Here is a 26,469-nt window from a genome sequence, read left to right on the forward strand (position 1 = left end):
AAAGCTTTGCCATTTTCATTTTAATAGAAAAAAACAACAAGGAAGTCTCTGGTAAACAAAACAACAGAAAAGTGATCTGCGTCTCCACGGCAACCACGCATCCTCTTCATCCTCCCCATCCTCATCCTCCCTCGTTTGTTTGTTGCTACAGTGCCTGAGAGTGCGCGTGTGTGTACTATAAAATGATTTAAAAAAAAAAATAATTAGATGACAAAATGAATGTCTGCTGGTAAACTTAAAGAGTGTGTGTTGAGGGAGGATGCATTAGTCTGCTCCATGTTTATAATTGACGTGTGCTAAAAAAAAATAATAAAAAAAATAAAATAAAAAGGGGAGGGGACTCCTGCCTCTTATTAAAATATCCCCAAATCTTCCCGTCAGGCTTGTCCACCGATAAAGTTCAGCGTGACGACGTGATGTAATTTTCTCCACCTCCGTGGGCCGCCACGTTTGTGCCCCATTTGGCTCGGTCCTTTCACCTGTCAGTGCACTCAAAGTCCAGGGAGAAAAAGGGTCCTGTTTTTGTCCCACGCTGTCATGTTTGTTTGTTTTTCTTTTAAACACTTAAAGTACTTACTTTGCCATATGGCGCACATGCACGCCCCCGCTGGTAAAATACTGATTCAAGTCTCACGCTCACACACATACACACCGCGAGGGTCTCAGTTGCTGTGAAGTCTCGGGGGGGGGCGCAGGGGTGGGTGGCGGGCCTTTGTGCTATGTCCCCTCCTCCTCCTCTTCTTCTTCTTCTTCCTCCTCCTCCTCCGAGCAGTAGTCTCGCCCCTGGGGAAAACAAACAAAACAGAATAAAGATGACGACTACTGTTTTATTAGCATGACTCGCCCAAAAAAATGGTCTCCTCAAAAATTCGTAGCTACAATGACTTGTGCAGCGGTGCCTTGAGATACGAGTGACCCGACTTTTTTCCGAAGTTTTTCCGTCGTTCGGCCGATTTTTCTTGCATTCAAAATAAACGCTAAAACAAAGAGAACTGAAAAACAACCGCGTAGCTTTGCCTTACGACAGTCCGTTTATCTTGGAGCTAACAGACAATGCAAAGCGCCATAGATGAGCTAACAAATAGCATGGCTGCCACAGCGTTATACCCCTTTCAGCAAGAGTTATTCGAACACAAACAGTGGAGCAACACATGGAAACAGATAATATAACCGCACTCACAGGCATATATTCTTTATCCTCTGTGAAGAACGACTATTACTGCAGCCTACAGAGACAGTCTCCTCTGTCTCCGTGTATTTCCAGCTGTCTGCATTATACTGCCCCCTGGTGTCCAAGGCGATGATGAATTTGCAAATGGTGAACCACAAATATGCGGGGGTCCACTGTACAAAATCATAGAGAACTGTATTTCTCTTTAAAATACACGTTACAGTCCTTTTTGTTCTTTGGGGGGAGGGGCTTGAACGGATTCAAGACATTTCCATAAACGAGCTTGGAATGAATCTCGCAAGTCAAGGTACCACTGGATTTTCTCATCACCCACCCACCCCCTCCCCCCGCTTTGTAAATGACACAAACAAACGCACCTTCTCAATCTTCTCATCCAGCATCCGGAAGAACTCCTGCTGGCTCTCTGACGTGTGGATGCTGATCGAAGGAGAGGACGTTGGAGGATGGGGACGAAGAGGGCGAGGAGGAGGAGGAGGAGGAGGCAGCAGCAAATACATCATGAGAATTTTCCATTACAACCCCGCCGCCCCTTCCCGTTTCCCCGTACGCGCACGCAATTCCTCAGTGCGGTGTGAGAACGGCTCGGCCCGGAAGGAATTGAAATATCTGTCTCGCAAAAATATCAACTCAAGACTGCAGCTAGCGAACACAACTTTAGGTACCCCAAAAGTGTCGACTGTATGACAGCTAGTAATAGCAAAACAAGAGTCCCCCCACCTTACATCACTTGCATTAGATCGCTTTATATTGCACTTAATGAAGAGGGCAGACGACCGGGCATTTTTCTGCCTTTTTCCGTGACGCAGCTTCAGCGGAATGAGGAGACGAAGGCGACCCCGCTTCTTTTGTGTCACTGTCTCCTCATTCCGCGTCGCTGGCATTTAAACAGAACAGTTACATGAAAAAAAAAAAAAAAAAAAAAAAAAAGTGCAAATATATCTTCACGGGCTGCAGCCATTGAATATTTGTAGTATTATTTATTCTACAGATTATGGCATCGATTAATCGGCTAAAAATTGAATTTGCATTATGAAACAACAAAATGGCCATGTGATATGTAGGTATCATTATTGTCCACTTGGGGTCGCCATCGTCACGTTCAACACAATAACATCTGTGACTATGAGCGTGTATGCATTTAAAAGGTGGGCTTGGCCTGGTGAGTGACGTGGGAGCCAGCGAATGAGAGTGTTGAGTCCGCTCTGCTGAGCTCAGGCTAGCAGCCCGCTGTTAAATGGCTAATTGTTAGCCAGTCTGCGTGAATGAGGTTATCACATGATCATTTGGTTACGGTTTGTTGAAAACGTTTTTATCCTTGACCACATTCTAACGAGCAAAATTAGGCAAAATTAAATTAGCTGACATCGATACCGATCTTAAGTGTGCTGTTGTAGTACAACCCCAATTCCAATGAAGTTGGGATGTTGTGTTAAACACAGAATACAATGATTTGCAAATCATGTTCAACCTATATTGAATTGAATACACTACAAAGACAAGATATTTAATGTTCAAACTGATAAACTTGATTGTTTTAAGCAAACAATCGTGAACTTAGAATTTTGTGGCTGCAACACGTTCCAAAAAAGCTGCCACAGGTGGCAAAAAAGACTGAGAAAGTTGAGGAATGCTCATCGGACACGTGTTTGGAACATCCCACAGGTGAACAAGCTCATTGGGAACAGGTGGGCGCCATGATTGGGTAGAAAAGGAGCCTCTCTGAATTGCTCAGTCATTCACAAGCAACAAGTGCGTGAGAAAAACGACATGTTCCTCAACGTACAATTGCAAGGAATTGAGGGATTTCATCATCTACGGTCCATAATATCATCATAAGGTTCAGAGAATCTGGAGAAATCACTGCATGGAAGCGGCAAGGCCGAAAACCCACATTGAATGCCCGTGACCTTCGATCCCTCAGGCGGCACTGCAGCAAAAACCGACATCGATGTGTACAGGATATCACCACGTGGGCTCAGGAACACTTCAGAAAACCAATGTCAGTAAATACAGTTCGGCGCTCCATCCGTAAGTGCAACTTGAAACTCTACTATGCAAAGCAAAAGCCATTTATCAACAACACCCAGAAAAGCCGCCGGCTTCTCTGGGCCCAAGCTCATCTAAGATGGACGTTTTTTGAAATTGTGGACGTCGTGTCCTCTGGGCCAAAGAGGAAAAGAACCATCCGGACTGTTATGGATGCAAAGTTCAAAAGCCAACATCTGTGATGGTACGGGGCTGTGTTAGTGCCAATGGCATGGGTAACTTACACATCTGTGAAGGCACCATTAATGCTGAAAGGTACAAACAGGTTTTGGAGAAACATATGCTGCCATCCAAGCAACGTCTTTTTCACGGACATCCCTGATTATTTCAGCAAGACAATGCCAAACCACATTCTGCACGTGTTACAAAAGCGTGGCTTCGTAGTAAAACAGTGCGGGTACTAGACTGGCCTGCCTGCAGTCCAGACCTGTCTCCCATTGAAACTGTGTGGCGCATTATGAAGCATCAAATACGACAACGGAGACCCCGTACTGTGGAACAGCAGAAGCTGTACATCGAGCAAGAATGGGAAAGAATTCCACCTACAAAGCTTCAACAATTAGTGTCCTCAGTTTATTGAATGCTGTTAAAAGAAAAGGTGATGTAACGCAGTGGTAAACATGAGCCTGTCCCAGCTTCTATGGAACGTGCTGCAGCCATCAAATTCCAAGTTCATGATTATTTGCTAAAAACAATCAAGTTTATCAGTTTGAACATGAAGTATCTTGTCTTTGTAGTGTATTCAATGAAATATAGGTTGAACATGATTTGCAAACCATTGTATTCTGTTTTGATTTATGTTTAACACAACATCCCAACTTCATTGGAATTGGGGTTGTAAGTTAGTTAGCGCTGCTTTGCAGGAGATACATTGCACTGTATCTTCTTTGTTTTTAAGTTTAAAATGATCCCAACCTGGAGACATTCTCTGTCTTTTATGCATTCTTTCCTCCTGGCTTAATTTATTTCGACACCGAGTGGTGCGTGAGTCTGCAGTAACATTACTCCATGTGGAAAAATCCTCACTGCGAAGCTTTGAGGAAGAGCCTTGGCTTTGACTTTTTTTTTTTTTTTACAAATTATTCGAGTAATCATCTCAGCCCTAAATGCCAGGTTCACCACATCATTTTGTATTTTTGCTCTTGGGACAGAAGGGCAACAACTCAAGTGGTTTGGGGGGGGGGGACGAGATCAACCTGGCTTTTTTTTCTCTTTTTTTATTTTCCCTGTGCCTGTTTCGCTGTCGCTGTTCTGTATAAACCACACCAAGGTGGAAAAGCGGGGGCAAAGTGGACCAGTTATTCTTTCACCCTTTTCCATGTTGCTGTTTCATCTGAGCAGCACCAACGCATTGTTTGGAATCCCACTCGTGTTATAGGCAGGACGCACCCTGCTGCCACATGATTGGCTTTTGCATCGTGGGAGGGGCAGGCTACACAGATGCGTTTTCTGAGCCGCTAATCCTCGCCAGGGTCGCGGGAGTGCTGGAGCCGACCCCATTCTGGATAGATTACATTTTCGCAAAATAAAATCAAGCTCGTTATAGATAACGCTAGGGTTAGGGTTAGGATGGGTTAGTATTAGGCTTGGTGAGGGTAAGGATTAGGGTGGGTTACGGTTAGTGAGATTCATATAAACCACACTGAAGTCACATACTTCTTTTCCTGTCTGGACGCAGTAGGTCGTGTCCTATCGGGATACAGCGACCAATCAAATTGCTGCGGCGCTGTCCTGCAGCTAATCATATTGGAGCTCTAGAACACGAGTGGGATTCCTAATAACGCAGTCCTGAGACAAAAAGGGGGCCACAAAGGTGAACGTTTTTGGATCTACCGTTCGTCTTTTTTTCTCCATATTGAGGATAAAGTCATTCTCACATATTCGCAGTTCTAGATGCAATAAGCACACAAAATTAAGTGAGCTTACAAAGATACTTTGCCTCATTGATTCTTAATCAATAATGTGAACAGATCATCTTGATGCAAAAAACAATACAAATGTAGGCCACTTACTTCGATTTAATGTTTGTCGCCGTCTCTTTCTGCAACTTGCCCCTGTGCTGCACGTTACTTTTCTCCTGGAACACACGCACGCACACACATTAACAGGTGTCATTATGACAAACCCTATGAGCTTTTGAAGTGAATTAAAAAGCAGCTCATGGATTCAAGTACAGTTACTCAGTTGGCGAGGAGAGGAGACAGGAAATAATCATGGAGCATCGCTTTGAGGAAACGAAAAGACGACTCTCGCACACACAGAGGCGACGTGTGCTCGCTTCGAGCTGTTCAATTGTCACTGCCAGTTGAAGTTTACTGTAAGATTGACATGAAGCAAAAGACAATGAAACATTATGCACAGAGCCACAACACATACAAACAGAACGCACGACAATACTCAGAGGCATATATTCTCTGTTACGCTGCATCTCATCCAGTACTACACAGACGGTGCACAACTCTAAATTGGGACTTGCCTGAATACTGTAAAGAAGCCTGCGTCCTACCTCCATTTTATATTGAACGTCTTCCTACGCGGACCGGAGGAGAAGCGCTTGACGTTACACGCAGCGACACCACGCTGATATAAAACAGGGGCTGCTTCTGTCCAAGCGGGATTTATGACTTACGTTAGTTCATGACAGCGGGCAGACCCGACCTGATTGACTACCGCACACACGCTCCTCAACGTTTGAATGCGACCTTTCCCGCTATATCACGCTTCGTCGTTTTGCGCCCCCGCCATGTCGCGGATTTTTAAAGTGCGGAACTTTTTTTGTTAAAAAAAAAACACCAAAAAAAAGGTCTTTTTCACCCAAGCCCGATCCAGCGATGATGACATCTTGCTGTATTTTTCATCTTTTATATTTTGTGTCAGCCGGCGATATGACCACGCTCTGCGCATTTTACCCAGGAAGGGGCGGCGCGTGGCCCCTTGTCTCCCGTTTGTAAAAAGCTAACTAAATATTTTATTTTGCGATTCTGTAGCAGACAATAATCATACAATAATTACCTCTTCTGAAGAATCCATCTTTTTCCTCCCACCGGCTGTCCTTCAAAACAAAATGAAAACATTCTCGAATCACACGTTGAGGAGGCGGGACCTAGCCATAGCCTGTGTCATAGCTCTGTTGATGTAATGCAGAGTTCCGGCCTAGGGGGCGCCAGAAACTGCACTGCAGCTTGAAGCGACTTTTTTTTTTTTTTTATGGGTTTTTACAGTATACAGGCAAGTCTGAATTTTGAGTTGCGTGGCTTTCGTGTCGTACCGACTTGGGGCCGCAACATAACGGGCAACACTGAGCTCTACTGGAAGAGACGCAGAAGAAGAGGTAGAAAAGATCCCCTACTTCGCTCCAGTAATATCTGTTGTTCCCACACAGTACAGAGAATATATCCCCGTGAGTTTTGTTACATGCTCTGCTTGTATGTGTTTCTGCTCTGTTTGTGCTAGAGACGCAGTTGTTTAAAGGTTTATACAAGCCCAATTCCAATGAAGTTGGGACATTGTGTTAAACAGAAATGAAAACAGAATACAATGATTTGCAAATCATGTTCAACCTATATTTAACTGAATACACTACAAAGACAAGATATTTAATGTTCCAACTGATAAACTTGCTTGTTTTTAGCAAATAATCATGAACTTCGAATTTGATGGCTGCAACAGGTTTCAAAAAAGCTGGCACAGACAGGCTCATGTTTAGCACCACTGTGTTACATCACCTTTTCTTTGAACAACATTCAATAAACGTTTGGGAACTGAGGACGCTAATTGTTGAAGCTTTGTCGGTGGAATTCTTTCCCATTCTTGCTCGATGTACAGCTTCAGCTGTTCAACAGTCCGGGGTCTCCGTTGTCGTATTTTACGCTTCATAATGCGCCACACAATTTCAATGGGAGACCGGTCTGGACTGCAGGCAGGCCAGTCTAGTACCCGCACTGTTTTACTTTGAAGCCACGCTGTTGTAACACGTGCAGAATGTGGTTTGGCATTGTCTTGCTGAAATAAGCAGGGTCGTCCATGAAAAAGACATTGCTTGGATGGCAGCATATGTTTCTCCCAAACCTGTATGTACCTTTCAGCATTAATGGTGCCTTCACAGATGTGAAAGTTACCCATACCATCACAGATGCTGGCTTTTGAACTTTGCGTCCATAACAGTCCGGATGGTTCTTTTCCTCTTTGGCCCGGAGGACACGACGTCCACAATTTCCAAAAACAATTTGAAATGTGAACTCGTCGGACCACAGAACACTTTTCCACTTTGCATGAGTCCATCTTAGATGAGCTCGGGCCCAGAGAAGCCGGCGGCGTTTCTGGGTGTTGTTGATAAATGGCTTTTGCTTTGCATAGTAGAGTTTCAAGTTGCACTTACGGATGTAGCGCCGAACTGTATTTACTGACATTGGTTTTCTGAAGTGTTCCTGAGCCCACGTGGTGAGATCCTTTACACATTGATGTCGGTTTTTGATGCAGTGCCGTCTGAGGGATCGAAGGTCACGGGCATTCAATGTCGGTTTTCGGCCTTGCCGCTTACATGCAGTGATTTCTCCAGATTCTCTGAACCTTTTGATGATATTATGGGACGTAGATGATGCAATCCCTCAATTCCTTGCAATTGTACGTTGAGGAACATTGTCCTTAAACTGTTGGACTATTTTCTCACGCACTTGTTCACAAATAGGTGAACCTCGCCCCATCTTTGTTTGTGAATGACTGAGCAATTCAGGGAAGCTCCTTTTCTACCCAATCATGGCACCCACCTGTTCCCAATGAGCCTGTTCACCTGTGGGATGTTCCAAACACGTGTCCGATGAGCATTCCTCAACTTTCGCAGTCTTTTTTGCCACCTGTCCCAGCTTTTATGGAACGTGTTGCAGCCAAAAAATTCCAAGTTCATGATTATTTGCTAAAAACAATCAAGTTGATCAGTTTGAACAGTCTTTGTAGTGTCTTTGTAGTGTATTCAATTAAATATAGGTTGAACATGATTTGCAAATCATTGTATTCTGTTTTTATTTGTGTTTAACACAACGTCCCAACTTCATTGGAATTGCGGTTAATTACCGTAGCAGCTATGCTACTTTGTTAGCCCCTCTATGATGTATAAGCTCTTGGCCTTTGGTTAGACGAAATGATCGGGTTTGGGTGAACATTTGTGTTTAAACTTTTTTTTTTATATATATATATATATTCACTTGAGTTTTCTGTTTCAGTTTTATAGTAAACTCTAACAGGGAGAGACAAATAAACAGCTTGAAGCAAGCACACTTTGACTCTTATTTGAAGAGTCTTCTTTTCATTATACCCGTATGACAATCTCTGATTTTTGGCCAGCCAAAGAGCAACAGGCTCAGGTGCTACAAGTATTAAGTATTCCTGAATACTTAAAACATGTGTTAAAATGTGTGGGATGGGGTAAAACTGTATTTAAAAAAGAAAAGAAAAAAAAAGAGATGTTTCTAACACAATTTAAATATACCGGTACATTTGTTTGTTTTACTAATGATTTCCATTTAATCAACGAGCAAATGTGAGCTAAATGAAGACAAAAATACAAATTTCAGCGGGCAAGTGTACCTAATAAAGTGGTTGTGAAAAAGCAAATTTACACCAGATTTTTGTGGCCTGCCATGCGCGCACTGTTCTGCGAGTGCGTGTGCGTGTCTCACCACGTTCTCCTGGTTGCGTACATTTACCCGGTTTTCCTCCCCTCTCATGTACTTCACCTCCTCCACGGCCTTCATCTTGTATTCATCTGGGCAAAAAAAGGGACAGAGGCAGGATTCAAAATAAGGGAAAAAGAATGGAGGGAAATAAACACATTTTCCCTCGCACGTGGGAAAGGGAGAGCAACAGTCGCCGACTTGTCAGTCGTTCATTGACCGCCGGGAGAACAGTAAAACACGCGGTACCACTCAAGGCACCACTCAAGGCAGAGGATATTCCTTATCCTCTGCGAAGAACGATGAAATTTACCGCAGCTTACCGAGCAGTTGTAACCGTCTTCTTCTTTGTCACGAATGAATGAATTGAACTCACAAGTGAAGGCACCAGCAGCATACTCACCAGCGAGACAGATTATTAAATACTGTATATCGATGATCGCGACAGATGTGTTTTTGCTCATCGTTTGCTTGGACCAACCAATCAGAGGAGGGAACAATGCTTGGCTAATATCATTGGAGTTACATGGGCCAGCGGCACTGATTCTGAAGGCCCTGGGCAGATGAGACTGACATGGCAACACATTGAGGCTTACATCTGATTGGACAAAGCAGCCCAGCCAAGAGAAACACTACGAAATGAAGAGGATAGACTGTTGGGAATAAATCAGCGATGGTGTTTAGGCAGCCCGAAATGCATTTGACCCCTCCCGGATGCGATGTACGTGCACTCCGCTCTATCAGTTTCACACACCGCCTTTCACCCCCGCAAGCTATCTGCGGCGTTTATCCGCCCCATCTGTGCAACTTTGCACCCAGCTGATTGCTTCGGTCCGCCCAAGGAGGGTTGGGGATGGATTGGCGTGCGCTTCGTGTCATGCTTGTCCATCACCTTGCAGCGTGCGTCATCACTGCGGCGACCTCAAATGTCAGCTGGTGGCTGGAGCCAGCGGGAAATTAAGTGGAAAGCTGGCCCGAGATTAAAAGAAAAAAAGAAGAGAAAGGCGAAGGGGGGGGGGGCAGTTGTTCTTTGCTGCTGTTTGTGCGAGGAATGTAAACCAGTGGGAGCGAGGCGTCTCGTGTCTCAGCGTGCCGACACACACGTACACACGCACACGCTCACACACACTGGGCGTGATAACGCTGCACAGGCCTCGGCCGACAAGCAACAGTGTGTTGCCGTGGCGAAGAATGACAAGCTATTTACTGTCGTGCATTTTAAAAACGTAGATAATCCGCATTAATTGGAATGTTTCATATTCAGCAGCCTGAGGAGGATGCAGAGTGAAGTACAGTAAGACGCTCATTTGGGCTACATACACATTATATACAGTTGCCCGCCGCTAAACATGTTGTGTCTTGTTTGTGTTCAAATAGAACTTCTCTGAAGGTTTAGGATGACCCTTACATCCGTGCAAGTTTCCGTTAGCACATGTAGAGCATTTTGCATCATATGTTAGCATACGAGACCCATAGAAGTGACCCAGCTTACGGCGCTCAAGAGCAATCGCATCAGGTTTTCGATGGGTGGGTTGGGTCAAAAACTGGCCACGCTTTGTTCGAAAGTGTGCGGCAGTTGTCACAAGACCACCCGCGTCATGCTAGAAACACGTGGGGTTCGTCACGCCAACGCCAGGCGGGGCTCCCCGCGGGAACGGGGGAGGAACGCTGTCACAGAAGAAAAGCGGAGGATGAAAGGCAGCAACTATTTTGAGAAGCCTCCATTTTTTTGGGGGGCGGGGGGGGGACGTCTCAGAGAAGGATTCACTAAACATCCACACTGAGCTGAAGTACACGATTCATGTTCTGCTTTGTTTGTGGCCCACTAAAGAAAACCAAGTGCGTCTTCTTCATGTTTCTTGCTGAATGGATTCATTTCATTAAACAAAAATTGCAATTTTTCTTGACTTTACACATATTGCAAGCATTTATTTATTTTTTGCTAATTTGACTAAAACATGTCATGGACATTTTAATAGGACATTTAGCATTATGCAGTGTAATGACACTGAATGGAAACTGCTTCACAACAGTCAGATTCTACCGCCCAAAGAAATTCAACCTTTCAAGGAAACGGTCCTATCCCCGCGCCACATTCTGTGCGGCTGCAGTGAAGACGAGTGAGCCGTCTAAGTGGCTCATTTCACGTTCTTATTGTCACGCAGATTAAATGCAAAAAAAAAAAATGGAACGTGTAAAATTGCTGCAAGGCTCCTGGCACGTTCACTGAAAAGCACACACTATAATTCAACGAACCGCACACTACAGTGGCAACTTCAATGGAATTCTACCTAAAATATCTACGAAAAGACATACTCTGGTAGGGAAGTCATACGAACGAGTTAAACAGTACCAAAGAAACCAAAGAATTGACACCCCCCCCCCCCCCACCCTCCAAAAAAAAAGGAAAAACGGCAAATACAACACAAACTATGATCCAAAACACTTTCATATCATTTCAAACTCACCTTACAACATTACCCTTAAAAATAAATGGCTTACAGATTACGTGATTTTAAAAAAAATACAAAAATGCGTAAGTACAACAAAGACTCTCAGTAACGACCCAGGCTAAACTAAGCTCCTCCTCAACATACAAAACTTCTCTCGCAAGTTTTCAGTCGCTTGGCCGACTTTTTGCTTTGCGTTGCAAACCAAAATGTCCGTTACGAGTGTGCCTCAGATACGCCATCGCAATTTATTGGATTTTTTTGGAATACGACAGTACACACAGGTATTACACTTTACAGAATCCGTTTATTTATTGATGTATATCATGTTTTCCTCACAACACAGTGCTGTTTTTCTTGATTACAAAACCTACCAAAAATGGAACACGTGAGAACTGTGGCTCTCAAAAGGTACTCGTGTGGAAAAATGACCGGCGTCAGAAGAGCGGACGGACCTTCGGGCCACTCACCTGACACGTCACCTCCACACGGGATAAAATACACCGCCCAACGCGTACGCCACCAAACCCGTGAGGGTGCGCGCCGACCGCAGCGCTATCGCCGCTCCCATCTCCTCCGATTAGCGCACGCATCAATGGTTCGCGACACCATCAAGAGCGTTGCCGTTTTTCCAGCGGTTTTGGTGAAATGGGGCTCAGCCATTTCCGGTTATTGTGCGAGAGTCCGCGAGGAGGACGACGACGAGGAGGGAGGGGTCGGTAGGGCTTTAGTGACCACAATCTGACAGCATCAGACAATATCTGGGACACAAACATGCTTAGCGAGAGCCGGGCCCGACTGACAATCTGTTAATAAACACACAAGTAGGGATGCACTGGTACTACTTTTTCAGACCGCCCACAAGTACAAATACTTACATTTGAGTACTCAGCGATACCGAGTACCAATACTTGATAATACCATTATGTCTTACAATTTTTATTGTACATGTTTTTATTTTTAATCAAATATCGCTTTGGCACCATCTGGTGGCATCTTAGTGCCAAGGAACTGTTGAAGTGAGTTGAGGGGCTTCATTATTCAAATTCATATTTAAAAAATAAATGGGTATAATGAATTAGAATTTCCAAGTTTAAAATTGAATACCATTTTTTGGGGAACCGTCATCCACAGAAAACCTTGGCTATTGGCGGATTTTGCATTTTGGCAAAGAATTTTTTTTTTTAAATTGGATATTTTATTTATTTATTTTTTTAGATTTCGTGGCAAATGACTGTCTATTTATTGTATTGTACCGTCTATTTAATTGACAACGAACGGTACTGTTGGCAGTGCCGCCAAAAAGAACAAAGCGGTTGTCTGCTCAACCAAACTTCTGTGGCGGAAGGCATAAGGTTGTTTGGTGTTGATGCGGAAGTTCCCGAAATTCATCCGATCACGAATCTAACAGCAGCAGCGCTGGATTTGGGATCGACAGTCAGTGGGAGTGGCTAGATAAAATGGCGGTGCCCATGTTTGCCGCTTTTCTCAAGAACTGGGACTAAACACGGCATCAAAACTCGTGGAATCTGTTACAACAGCTCAGCGGAACGTCGCTGGGCTGTCACTTTGTGTCGTCACTGCGTGGATCCGGTCAGTTTTGGGTCAGTCAGTAAACACCAAAGCGCTAGCTATTGGAGAGCCTGCGCACTACAAAGCACCTCAATAGTTCATCAAAATATTCTGGTTTTTTTTTTTTTTTTTTTAAATTAAACATCACCAAAAATTGAATGTAAAACAAAAAAAAAGCAATGTCTAAATTCACATTCATAACAGGTTCCACTTCCACTAGGGGTGCGCTTTTGCACGTTATCTGGGGATTAACCGGCGCTAAAGCACTCAACTAATTTCTGCTCGCTAACCTCATCTGTCAGCACGTCAGGGAACGCTTCGCATCAAACAATGCAGCTGACACTTATGGACACTTGCAATGAGGCCAGAGGATTAGGAGCTATGATCGAGAGAGAGGAGAGAGAGAGAGGGAGAGAGAGAGAGAGAGAGAGAGAGAGAGCACACATGGGCCCCTGGGTCAATGCGGAGGGATTAAGGACAGGAAATGGAGTCGCCAAGAAATTATTAACATGCGTGTGTTCGTGTGAGAGTTAATGTCTTTGTGTTTGTATGCGCATTGGCATCACTAGGACTATTTTAGGGGGGCTGAAGCCCCCCTCGCCCCTCCAAAATGATTTTGTTGTATGTGGTTATGCCCAATTTTCTGTGTCTTAGCACCCCTAAAAGCAATGTTAAATGTTTTTGTAGTTCTCCCAAATGCCTCCGCAATCCATCAAACCTAGCGACGCCCCTGAATGAGCCCGTGTTTTTGTGTGTCTGATAGTGGAAGAGTATGTGAGAGAGTGTGGATGTATGAGAGAGAATGCGCGTGAGTGTCGGCGTTTCCAAACTGACCGGCGAAGAGGTCTCCATTGCTGTAGGCCTTCCCCCGTCCCTCGTCTTCGTTGGGCACGGCCGACACCTGCTTGGCCGAGGTGCAGCCCATGGCCTCCTCCTCCTCCTCACGCTGGGAACGCTCTCCTCATCGCACCCTCACCTGCGCAACGACGACCACAAGGAGACGTTCGGATTATGTGCCGCACTTCCAGTTGGTTCGGTTTCCACAAGTCCAGTACAGCGGGGAACTTGACCTATGACTTCCACTTATCGTTAGCCTGATAGCGTTGTTGGCTAAGTCATATTTGAACATTTTCGGCAATTTAAAATAAACATTTTAAGCCGGCAAAATTGACTTCATACACACACACAGATTGAGAATCGGCAATTTCTTTGTACAGATGGGTGCAAAGTGCGCCGGGACACGTTGAGATGGGAAAAACAAGCACAGCGTATCAAAAGGGAGCTTGAAGTGAACACGAGGACAGCGTGTACCTCCGTGTGCGTGCGTGTGTGTGTGTTTGCAGCAAGCAACCACCCTCCAATTGTGTGCACGCGGCAGGTGTGTGCAGGGTGTGGCGATGGGATCTTTGTGTTCGGGTACAATGGCACACTTAACCATAGTCGCATGCAACGTTCTCGTGTTGTTCCAGACGATTCAAAGCTGCTTCAGAATTACTGCCGTCCTTAACAGTAAGGCCGGACGAACGTGTTGCAGCCAGGAAATTCCAAGTTCATGATTATTTGCTAAAAACAATCAAGTTGATCAGTTTGAACATTCAATAACTTTAGTCAATGAAATATAGGTTGAACATGATTTGCAAATCATTGTATTCTGTTTTTATTTATGTTGAACACAACGTCCCAACTTCATTGGAATTGTAAATAAATTTTTATTTTTATTTTTTTTTTTTTTAAAGAGGCAATTTGGACAAAGTAAGGAGTAGGGAGTAGAGATAACCGTTTTCAATTTTAAGGAGTAAAGGGAAAAAAAGCATGTACAGATACCTGAAAATGTATGCTTATGTAGCAACAGTAGCAACGCATTTGAACTTGTTTACATCCCACAACTGTCATTAAGTGCCCCATAAAGCGAGAGTGCAAAAGAGAATCTCCCCGGCTTATTGGAAAAGCGCCTTCACCGCGCGGGCCGGGTTGAGGCAGCGCGCCATTGAAGGCCTCTCATTTGCGCGTATTGAAACATCAATTTGTGAGTAGCGGCGTGCTAAAAATAGACAGGCGTCGGCTGCGGCGCTTTTGTTGTGAGCGGGGGATAATGCTAGGCCGCGTGGCTCTGCAAGACAGGCCGCTGTAATTCGGGTTATGCAGGGGAGCAACGGGCTGGCTATTACCGAGACGCAGAGGTGGGAGAAAGCTCAAATGTGCGAGTCATAAGTCAAGTTGTAAGCAAGTATCAAGTTACCGTAACAAAAATCAAGCGCCCGCTAAATTTCAAGCAAGTTGAGTCAAGTCATTATTTGGGTGAAACAAGTCATAAGTCAAGTCATTACATCACGTTAGCCACTTTGCGCTTAGTATCTGTACTCTTGGGTTAGTTAGCGAATAACACATTCACATCAGTTTTATGTATTTATTTATTATTATTTTTTTGTATAAATGCTCCTAAACCACTTTCTAAATTGCCATTCTCCTATTCACGATTTTATCCAAAACATTTGAATCGCGCCATGATACTTGCTTCACGAGGTTCGGCAGGTTGGGTAGGTTAGGCACTCCCGAAAATAACTTCTTTGGAAAACCAAAGCAAATGTCACATTACCTTGAAAATGCTGATTTGCAAATTTAACCAGGCGAGACTCGTCAGTCATGTAGTTCAAGTCGAGTCGTCTCATGAATAGCAAGCAAAGTCCAGCAAGTCCCGTGTCATAGAATTGTCAACTTAAATTCAACCCCCCCACCGATGCCAAGTCAGAACAGAAGTTTACAAATGAAAAAACCGTAAGGGCAGTTAATAAAAACATCTGCACACTCACTCAATGTAGGATTTCATCTGCAATCGCCTTTAAAGAGCTTTCAACTTTATTTGATTGCAGTATAGTACACACTATTCATCCGAACAGAGTGACTCCCGTCCTTGGAGCTCGTACGGTCATTTACCGAGAAGCCATTAATGAAAAATAATAACACCTCATGTGGGAAAATAGAAAAAAATATCGCGACACCTAGTCATTACACCTACAGGGAGCCCAAATGTAGGAAAAAATGCAGCTTCCACTCTTCTGGGAAGACCTTCTGCAAGACGGAGTGTGGCTGTGAACATTTGCGTGAGGTCGTGTGAACCTTGCTTTGGATGTATTTTCTCCAAACTGTTCCCACAATGCAGAAAGCACACAAAAGCTCTTGGTAAGGTGGATCATTAAGATTGAGCAAACCGTGAATCTGCTTTTATCGGGGCGGGGTGGCATCCCGGGCCCACCGGCAACAGCTAAATATCGCTGACTTTGAGCGAGAGGCGGGTTACACCACCAATAGGCGGGGAAATCACTGTGCTGTAGAATTGCCGATAAAAAAAAAAAAGAACATTCGTGAGGACCGCCTGTTGAACTCTAGTCAATAGCGTTCTTTGCTTGCTGTTGCAAAGCCTTGCTTTGCATTCATCCCCCGAGTGAGGAAAATCACTTTTTCGATTGAAGCGCTCACGACTTGTACTAAACCAAAAAAAGAAACGCGCTATAGTATTTGGCTCCAGTGCGACTGTCGCTGGAGTCAGTGTCAAAAGCGAGAGCACAGCAAGAGTTGATTTAACCCGCGGGACAGTTGGACCCGGTTGATGTGTGTCAATAGGACGAGCTTAGTCAGCTAAGACCCTGACAGCGAGCTTCCGTATCCGGCGGTGGGAAGTGACGGTGTACAAATACTTTGTTACTGTACTTCACGAGATTTTTCTGACAACGTTTTGCTTTTACGCCCTTACATTTAAACAGAGATATCTGTAGATTTTGCTACTTTGTATAATTGGCTTTTTTTTTTTTTTTTCAACCTCCACAGACGACAACATGATGTAAAAAAAAAAAAAAAAGATGATTTTGATTGACTGAGATCTTAGGGTTCTTATCAGGAAACAAAAAACAGGGACAGCAGAGAGCATTACAAATACAGTATGACGAAATTGAGAGAGGCGGGATATTTCCAACCACTTTTTTTTTTTTGCTGTTGCCGGCTTGAAGATTCGAATGTTTTGCGGTGAATGTGTTGCATCTTGTGACGGTCAAAAAAAAGTGTCCATTTTTCTCCTTCTGTTCTGAAAAATCACATACATAAGGTGTATTTTTTGCCCAGGTGTTATCATTAGCTAATTTAGTATTTTCTGTTCATTCACAATGTTCGCTAAGCTATGGCAACAGTTTTTTTTTTTTTTTTTTAACTTTTATTTAAAGGGGAAGTCAAAAAATCTATTTTTGCCATATTTGTTAAAACTCCCAGTATAACCTAACAGTAATACATGAGTCAAATGATTTGTGAAAACTATAATCATTCCTCTATCTTGTACCTCTAATTTGATATTTAAGAAATGATCGCACCACAGGAGACACAACCAATCAGAGACAGAAGGTACCACCGACGAGGCGTCAATCATTTGCCGGGCACCCCGCTTCACGCTGACCTTTTACTTTGGGCTTCGGGAGCTTTGACGGAAAATTTGTAAAAAATGCCCGTCCCAGGGGGCATAAATGTGGTAAACGGAAGCAGAGCGGAGGGGCATTTCTGCTCGACAGGTACATTTATCACCAGTTTTTGATTTTGAATTGATTGTACATTCCCAAAAAATACAACTTCAAACTAATAACATTCAGTGCTATATTAACACTCCATCAAATCATGCTAGCAACTTAGCAGCCATGGCGAACGTCGGCTTGTTTACAGCGCTAATGCTAGCTTAGTGTTGCTATCGCTGCTACTTTGTCGACGCTAGGTATACGTTCTCTGTGACCATTTAGCACCGCTCCGCCCTTTCATAATCTCCAATATGAATGGCCATGTTTGAGAAAAGTGCTTGTGCACTATTGCCGTTACTGTCTGTATCACACGTGCTGCGCTAACATAATCCCCATCTGAACATTAAACGCAGCTCCAGATGTTCCCTATAATCATACTGTGCAGCGTAGAGGCCTTACTTGTTAGTCACGATGTCATCAAGTAGGTCCCAAATGCCAGACCGGGAGCCCGCCAGCGAGCTTTAAAACAACAACAACAAGAAAGAAAAAAAAAACCCACCTTGGGCCAAAAAGTCATTCTTACAACACAGACGCTACCAAAAACCCTCGGGCTCGCCCTGCCTACGTGCGATTCGGGCGGTGACCTCATGTGGCTGGTGTGAACAGGCCTCCTTTTAAAGTCAGTTTGTAGAAGGAGGAACTGGAGAGCGAGAGAGGAGCGCACGGTTGCGTCGAGAGGTAAACAAACAGGAGCAGCGCGCGAGCCGCAAGGTTCCGCAGACGCCAGAGGCGAGCGGCCACCGAGCCGGGCCCACGCGGGCAAGAAGAGGAAGACGAGCAGGAAGCGTCAGGGGGGCGGCCTCCTTTTCAACACTGGCTCACGCATTCACCTTGCTCACTTCAACATTCCGATTCCTGGATAGAGAAGTGACGCCTCGCCACGCTTTCACATCAGCTTTTTGGGGGTTAGGGTTATAAACAAGTAAAATTACAGCGGGGGAGAGGTCACAAACATTTGGAAAATGTTTTGATTTGGTTTTTTTCACGCCACTGCTTTATTGGCAGATAGTAAATCATTCTTCTTCAAAAAAATAAAAAATAAAAAAAATAAAAAAAAATTTAAAAAAAAGGCTTCAAGCTGATTATTGTCTTTTGCTCTTCGTTTTTAAATGCTTTTTAATCAAGTAAAGCACATTGAGTTAACGTGGGTATGAAATGCTGGTAGGAATCCTCCAAGATTTTAAACGTTTTTTTCTTATATTACTTCATAAAGTCTTTATTCTTGTAAAAAAAAAAAAGACACTTTCATATAAATCACGACCTTACCCGTGTCATATTTTGATTTAACTCTTGCAATTATATTGCTTGATTCCCATAGCTGCTGTTTTTTTTTTTTTCTTGAGATCAGACTCTTGAAACCCGGGTAAAGAATGTCAACTTTTCTTTTTCCTCCGAGCCAGCGCAACACGAGAAGGATACACCGTGACGCTGCAGACCTGAAGAACACGACTGCCGACAGCGGCCGACGCCTTGTGTGAGAACAACAAGGCGTTTAATTCACGGCGCCGATGCTTCCGTCACAGCAACCGTGTACACCGACGAATCGTTTTCACGCCAGACATTGTGACCTGGCCTGCTTCGGGGAAAACAGCCTCGCCATAGACTGCGTTCATTGTGTCGTCTCGTCTCCCTCAAGCAAGTCCCAAGTTACTGGGGCCAAAACCAAGCAAGTCAAATCATTACTTGGAGAGCACAGCCGTACAATCTTGCTCAGTCGCAACATATACTATATTGGAGTGATAATAAAATGGCTGAACAACCGAAAGAAGAAACCACAGTATATAGAGAGGCAGCGTTCGGCATATCCCAATTTTACTGTTCACTTAATACAGTTAAAGGGGGGTTTGTAGGGAGAGGAAAAAAAAAAAAAAAAAAGATTTAATTTATTTATTTATTTATTTTTTAAAGAAACTACTGCACCCAGAGAAGAACAACCTATCAGAGACAGCAGGTGTGACCGACGAGGTGTTACCTGGGGCTTCAGTGGCTTTGCTGAAACTATGGCGGAACATCCACCTCTGGAAAATGTAAAGTTTGATCACAGAACAAATTAAACTCACAAGTCGAGGTACCATTGTAGTAACGGCTTGAAATGTTTTAGAACGTAAAACCTTTTCATGCCTGATAGAGACCATGTAAAACAGACTGAAACGTGATACCTGAAGGCAGCATGCTGGTACAGCATTGCTGCTTTGGGGACAGTGAAGCTTTGCCTCTCTCTCTCTCTCCCTCACTCACACGCAGACCATAATATTTACTCAAGCCAGGCAGCAAATGCTGCAGCACACCTCTGGTCCCACTTTAAGACCTGCATCAGACTGACAAGGCTGGGGAGCTCGCCAAAACCCACACAGACACACACACACACACACAAACCAAGCTTGACAGTAAGGCCCAGTGGTGGGAACTAACAAATCCTTTATGAATGTACTTAGGTAGACTTTTTTCACGTATCTGTACTTTACTTTGGTATTCATTTTTCTGATGACGTTTTACTTTTATTCTCAACATTTGAAAATCGGATGCGCCTTTCGATTCGCCTCCTGAATTTCTGCCGTTTAGTGCCGCCAACGAATATATTCGTCAAGTAAGTTTTTCTCACCTAGCTTGTCTGTGAAATTCCGGTTTGTAGGCCACTGCAATGACTCATAGAATCCCGTGTTGCGTCGCTTTGGATTTGAGATCAGCACAGAATCTCGGCTCGTCACCTCAATTAGGAGGGCGAGAAACACAAACTCGTTGGAAGTCGGACAAGTTTCGGCACCTCACACTCTAAAAGAGTAAGTAAGTATGGTATAAGAGTATGCGTTGCGGAAGGCAGTCGAAAGTGTGCGTCGCAATTGTGAGAAAAGATGACTCGATTTACGGCGTTAATGATGGAAAAATGCCACTGACGTTTGGCCGGTAAAACGGGGAACTCTGCTTTGGAAAAAGGCTGGCAGTATGTGAGTTAAGTACCTTAAAATGATGATCGTTTATTTTCTTTTGATAAAGTAAAAGATGAATCGGCACTTCTACTTTGGTACTTTTTCCAGAGTTGGTAACACTCAACACTGCAGCTCCCCGCGCCATCGTCTCGTCGTTGCAAGCGGCGCGACAAGCGATCGAGGATTTAGCGGGCGAGGGAGGGGTGGGGCTTCGCTTAGACAGGAGCTCCTCTGTTTTCAAGCATGACAAACTGCACGCTGATTGACAGCATGGGACTTGTTGCATAGCTGTGGCATGCGCTGCAGAAGATTGTCAAGTTGTTACACACGCAGTCTCACACACAAACACACACACCCACACCCACGCGCAGTCTGGCAGCATGCCCGTGTTTTCACTACAGGCCTGTGAAAACTAGTTGCGCTCGAATAGACGTCTACTGTAGATGGCCCTTGGTAGTCGGTTGTAAATTTACTGTAAATGTTTTTGTCCGGTACATTTGCTAAAGATTGATTGTGAACTGCTCCAGATTGTCTGGTTGTGTTGTGTTGCGTGCGCTTGTATTGCGTTTTTGTGACTTGATCGCGGTGGAAGTAAGAGGTGCATTAAGTCCCCACTGAAGGCCCGGGAACTAAATGCATGAAAAGACGATACATGCACATATGGCGGGTACGATTTAAGGCGGGTACGTACCAATTAAGTTAAAGACGTTCGGTATCGTGAGTAGTTCTCAAAAATGGAGCAGATTCACTTACAAAGCAAACGCAAGGGGCCCTAGTTGCATTCTCTGGGGTGCTCCATGTATCCACCTTTTCACTTAGGAGTTCAGTTCGAAGTGGTAACCTTTGGCTTTTGTTAAAGGAGAGACACAACAGCCTTTTCTAAAGCGGTACCTCGACTTATTTTTGTGATTGAGCTTGTAACTCAATTAACCCAAACCCACATCTGAAATTGCGACCGAGATGCTGACGTCGTGCCGCAAATGACGACCCAATTCTCGATAATCTTATCATGACCACGACTGCGCATAACATAATTCTGCTGCGCACTACTGCGTATGTACCGTATATTTATGAGCGTTTGTGTTTTGCGTACTTTCCACCACATTGCAGCTGCATGCGGCCGATGGGCACAAGGTCAAGCACGTTTACGCTTTCGCTTCCCAATTCATTTGAACTGCAACTGCTGGCAACTAGAAACCCGAAGAAAAGAAAGCAGCCAGCCATTAAAATTGATTGAAAATGATCTCATCTGAAGGAAATGAATCAACCTGGGAGTTAATTGGCAAGCGTGCCGCCGCAGGGAAGGTCCCACCTCGCCCGAGCGCCCTGGTTCATGTCTCAACGTGGCAATATTATTATTTTAGATACAAGTCAGTACTGATTCATATCCAGCACAAGTTGCTAAGGTGGGAGAGCAGTCCCTTTTCATGCTTTGAATAGCGCAGCGACATGGTGAGGAGTGCAATTAAGACTTTGTTTCTTGGATAGCGATGACACGGGTTGCAAAATGTTCACATTTAAAGGGAATGAATGAATCGGAGACCAGATGAAAGATCGGCTCTTGACGTCCCATGGATTTTTTCCAATTGATCAAACTTTTCCGGAAATGGACCAGAAATGTTGTGCCCCTTTGCAATGTAGATGACAGTGTATCCCACCAGATATCTACAGGCTTTTTCTGAAGCAGACGCAAGTAACCACCGTGTGCATCGGTTCTACATTGCCCGCCGCTATATGTGCTCATTTCTAGTAGCCTGTCATTATATGTTAGCTATCAAGCTAGCCAACTTTCAATAGCTTGGTTAAACACTTCATTCTCTCGGTTTTCCAGTAAACTTCAACTGGGAATGGCAAGCCTCTTATTTGAAGAACTGTCTTCTTTTTGTGAATTATTATAATTTCTTTTTTTTGGTAATAATTCCCCACAGCACACCGGATGGTCTGGTAACCACTGTGTTTAGCCGGAAGACGAAAGATAAGGACGTCGTCAACCCTGCCTCTGCAGACTCAGGAAGCATACCGACAACACTTCCACGCGATGCGGACGAACCTTTGCTTTAGGGAGGCGCGGCCGCCTCAATTAGCAACGGGCGGGGGCGGCGCCAATGCAGTTGAATGCAGCTTTTGATTTTTGTGTGCCAGTGAGGCCATCTGAAGGGCAGAGAAGACACACAACCCTGCGGGATCACGTTACGCTGACCTTTCGACCACCTGGTCACACCTGACTGCTCTGGTGGGCCCAGGCAGAGTCATGAAGCACGCTAGACAGCCTACCCCTGCATGGTGACATCATTCATCTTAACAGATATTACTTAGCTTCGGGGCGTCAAATTAGGTGGCAGTGAACTTGACTCCTTTCACAGCAATCAGCATATGGCAAATAGTGACCTGTTTTTTCAAAAGAAAGAGGCTTCGAGCTGTTTATTGCTACTCCCAGTTGAAGTTTACATGAAAACTAAACATAAAACAATTACAAGTTGTTTAAAACAACCGCATACCTTTGCTTTAGATAAATCCACTCGCTTAACGGGAACAACTCAAAACGCCATAGTGCCGCTGTCACGCCAGTTATAAACCTTTAACCTTGAAACAAAAATGGTACACAAACAAATGTAGACGGACAATATAACAATACTCACCGGCATACATTCGTCAGCCTCTAAGAAGAACGATTTGTATTACTGGAGCTTACTTGCAGTAGATGTGAAACTCTTCTTCATTTATAGCTGCATCACTGTGTTATAATGTGTCCGGTGGCCAAGTTGCGCACAGCAGAAGGAGACGCAATCAATTATTGTGTTTATAATTCTGTACATGCTACTTAATTATTTTATGACTATATATGTTGATCAAGTAAATATGAATGGAGTGCTATTTTCTTTGTTGGGCTGGAACAGATTAATGGCATTTCAATACATTTCGATGGGGAAAGATGTTTTGAGTTCCAAACCAGGTTATGGAACAAATAAATTTGTATTTCAAGGCACTGCTGTAATTTTTTTTTGTACGACTTTGTATTTTTACTCCCTACAATTGGAAACATATCTGTACGTTCTACTCCTTCCTTTGTCAACAAAGGCTCGCTACGTTTTTGAACCTCCGTGGATGATGAAGTATTACATTAGGGTATGACTGATTAATCGGCCAGCCGATTTAAACGGCTGATATTATCCCTTTTCAAGTTGGCAAAAATCTGCCGTGTTTTCGTTTTAACATATTAAGACATTACGACATAAGACAGAGATCACATTCAAACAAATAAACAAACAAACAAACAAAAACGCCGATTTTTCTCTCTTTTGTAAAGTTAAACAAATACTAAAGGATAAAATATTGTAAAACAGTCAAACGTTCTGCCCGTAATTCATATATGTATTTTTGTCAGCATTAAGGGACCAAAAATAAGTTATTTTAGTCATTATATATTATTTTTGAATGAATAGGCCGATTAATCGGTTATGGGAATTTTACTCTGCCAAATAATGGACCGGCCTCCAAAATCCAAATCCAGCTCCTATATTATATACATTTATATAGTTTTGACAGGCATAAACGACTCTCCGAGGGAAAACATAACTACGATGTGGCCCGCCATTGAAAATGAGTTTGACACCCCAGCGCAAAGGTGGTGGGCGGGTCAGGCAGATAGAAGAGAAGATACCAGGAGGAGGCGACCACACACCATCACGCCGTGTCAGCAAGAGAGAGAGAGAGAGAGAGAGAGAGAAGCGGGCGGTGCATGCGGACAGACGGGATAAGTCGGCAGGCCAATTTACAGACGTGGGCATAAGACGCCATCCTGGCCACGGCAACCTACTTTTGCGCCAGGCGGGGGTCGCGCCGGAGCCACCGAGCGGATGTTGTAATCTGCTGTTGATCGCGCCGGGATATCTCGAGAGCCCAAATGGCCACGCTGCATGTTTAAATACATCAGCAGTAGCCAGACAGGCTGGCGGGGCAAGCTGCTGCTGTAAACTGTTGTCGTGTGCGAGCGGCACAAAAATGGATACAAATTAGAAAATAATTGGGCAAAAATGAGGTGACTAAACTGACAAAAAAATATGGTGAAAGAAGATAAAAAGCTGTCAAAAACAGTGCAAAAAAAAAAAGGCAAACAATAAAATAATCTGGCAGGAATCTGACAAAATACATTAAAAAAATAATAATTTTTAAATCTGACAAACAAAAACAATCTTTAATGACATGGGGGAGAAAAAAATGGCAAAAACTGACAACAAAAATATGGTGAAACTGGATAGAAATCTGACAACAATTTTTTAAAAAGCGTCAAAAAAACTAAGTACATAATCTGAAAAACATAGATTGAAGATTTTGGGGGAAAATGTGAAAAATTGGACAAAAACATTGACGAAAATCTGTCAGGACACTGACAAAAATCTGAATAAAAATGACGATAAACTAATTTTAAAAACAATAAAAACAGAGCAAAAAAAGTGACCGTTATAAATCAGGTTTTTGTTTACTCCCTACGTTTGACACTAGATGTGTACTTTCCACTCGTTACTGCAGTTGCGATCGCGATCGATTGAGATGTTGAGGCCTTTAAGGGGTGCGGCCTAGTCAGTGCCGTCAGGAGCTAGCGTGGGATTGGCTGATTCTACTTGCGTGTGAGGCGTGAGCTGCGGCCTACAGCAGCTCCTTGCGAGTGTTCTCGTTTCGTGTTCGACCAACAAACAGCTGAAAGTGCATCGCGGACTGTGGCTCTCCTTGCCCGCATGCCAGGGCATCACAGCACCTTCATTTCTCATTTTTTCCACAACTCAACATAATTAGGTTGACACTTTTTTTTTTTTTTTTTTTTTTTTTTGGGGGGGGGGTTTAGTCATGTGCTGTGAGATTTTTCTCACGTGAAGTACGTGTATGTGCCTTGGGAAACACTGGTTTAGTGTTGCACTTTCATTTCCAGTAAACAGGCAGCAGGCAGCACCGTGGCTTGCTTCCATCTGTTGAGCGCTTCTACCCGGCTGAGGGGCCTCGCGAGGCGGGGAGAGGTGGGCGGTTTGAGCGGTGTCGCTAATAAACGAAGCCAAACGAAAGCGGTTTCAAGTGTTTCACGGACGGGGGGGGAGCCCCACAGGGAACGAGCCAGCGACACGTCGCCGGCGTGGGGGGGGGGGGGAGAGAAACAACAACATGGAAGGACGGAAGCTCCGGTGAGGTTAAAACAGCACATGGAAGGGAAACAAAAAGTACTCACGAGGCAAGAGGCTCCGGTTCCGCACGGTCCGGACTCGGGAGGGGACGTAAAGCCTCTCCGTCTTCTTCCGGGCTCGGCGGTGGGTCGGTCGCTCGGTCGGGCGGGGATCTGCTGCGAGTCTCCGAGGAGCGAAGGCGAAGTGTGCGGTTGGCTTGCGTCATCCCACCGGGATGCCGCGATTGAGCGAGGACGCCGACGCAGCCATCTTGCCGCCGAGCAAAACAACCAATCGCGGAGGCGAACCCGCCTCCTTGGCCGGTGACGTCAACGCCTGCCGCTTTTCACAAGAAAAAAAAAAAAAAGGTTCCGAAAAACAGAAAATAAATAGTTTTTAAAACAGAAAGTAAATAAATAAATTACTCGGGGGGGTGGGGGGGGGTAGTTTTTTTTTTCCTCCAAGTGTATGAAATAAAGTAACCCAAGTAGAAATACTTTGTTACTATAACTGCTTTGATACTGTGCTTAAGTCGAGTTCCATATAAATGTAATTGATCATTATTTTCATGTAGATGTACTTTAATTGAGTATTTATTTTCCTGACGACTTTTTGGACTTTTTCTACCGACATTTGAAAACCACAGTGGTGGAAAGGAATACTAGTAGGGCAGCTACATGTTCTAGTGAGGCCTAAACTGTACACGAGTTGACAGTTGACAAATTCTAGTCGTACTAGTAGCGTACGACTAGAATTTTACAATGTCACTTTGAGTCACAGTTGTCAACTAGTGGACTGTTTAGCCTCACTGGTGACATGTAGTTGTCCGACGAGTACATATGCCAAAGATGTCCTACTAGTGAGGACAAAGAATGTACTAGTACATGGACGTTAAACTGGATATAAA

At 44.1% G+C, this 26,469-nt stretch overlaps 1 protein-coding gene across 2 annotated transcripts; it reads right to left on the reverse strand.

The window, feature by feature from the left end:
* Positions 1-25,839, reverse strand: zgc:92140 (uncharacterized protein LOC447854 homolog). Of its 2 annotated transcripts, none has more exons than XM_061778608.1 (6): positions 25,628-25,839; positions 13,764-13,905; positions 8,914-8,999; positions 5,251-5,315; positions 1,549-1,609; positions 1-783 (listed from the first exon to the last, which is right to left on the reverse strand). In XM_061778608.1, exons 2-6 carry the CDS (start codon positions 13,852-13,854, stop codon positions 718-720), a joined length of 369 nt encoding a protein of 122 aa, XP_061634592.1. In that variant the 5' UTR covers positions 13,855-13,905; positions 25,628-25,839; the 3' UTR covers positions 1-717. The 2 variants fall into 2 exon arrangements, with proteins under 2 accessions (XP_061634592.1, XP_061634593.1); XM_061778609.1 differs by lacking the exon at positions 25,628-25,839 and adding an exon at positions 17,882-18,233.
* Positions 25,840-26,469: the final 630 nt, after the last annotated feature.

The sequence above is a fragment of the Phyllopteryx taeniolatus genome, chromosome 7, assembly GCF_024500385.1.
Source record: "Phyllopteryx taeniolatus isolate TA_2022b chromosome 7, UOR_Ptae_1.2, whole genome shotgun sequence".
NCBI lineage: Eukaryota > Metazoa > Chordata > Actinopteri > Syngnathiformes > Syngnathidae > Phyllopteryx > Phyllopteryx taeniolatus.

Bases quoted from the DNA above. Each gene is read 5' to 3' on its own strand.
- zgc:92140 (XM_061778608.1), bottom strand. From the start codon at position 13,854: ATGGGCTGCACCTCGGCCAAGCAGGTGTCGGCCGTGCCCAACGAAGAC. The intron at 1,610-5,250 runs GTAAGTGGCCTA...TCCTTCGATCAG, and splicing joins GCGACAAACATTAAATCGAA to CATCCACACGTCAGAGAGCC. The intron at 784-1,548 runs GTGCGTTTGTTT...TGTTTTCCCCAG, and splicing joins TGGATGAGAAGATTGAGAAG to GGGCGAGACTACTGCTCGGA.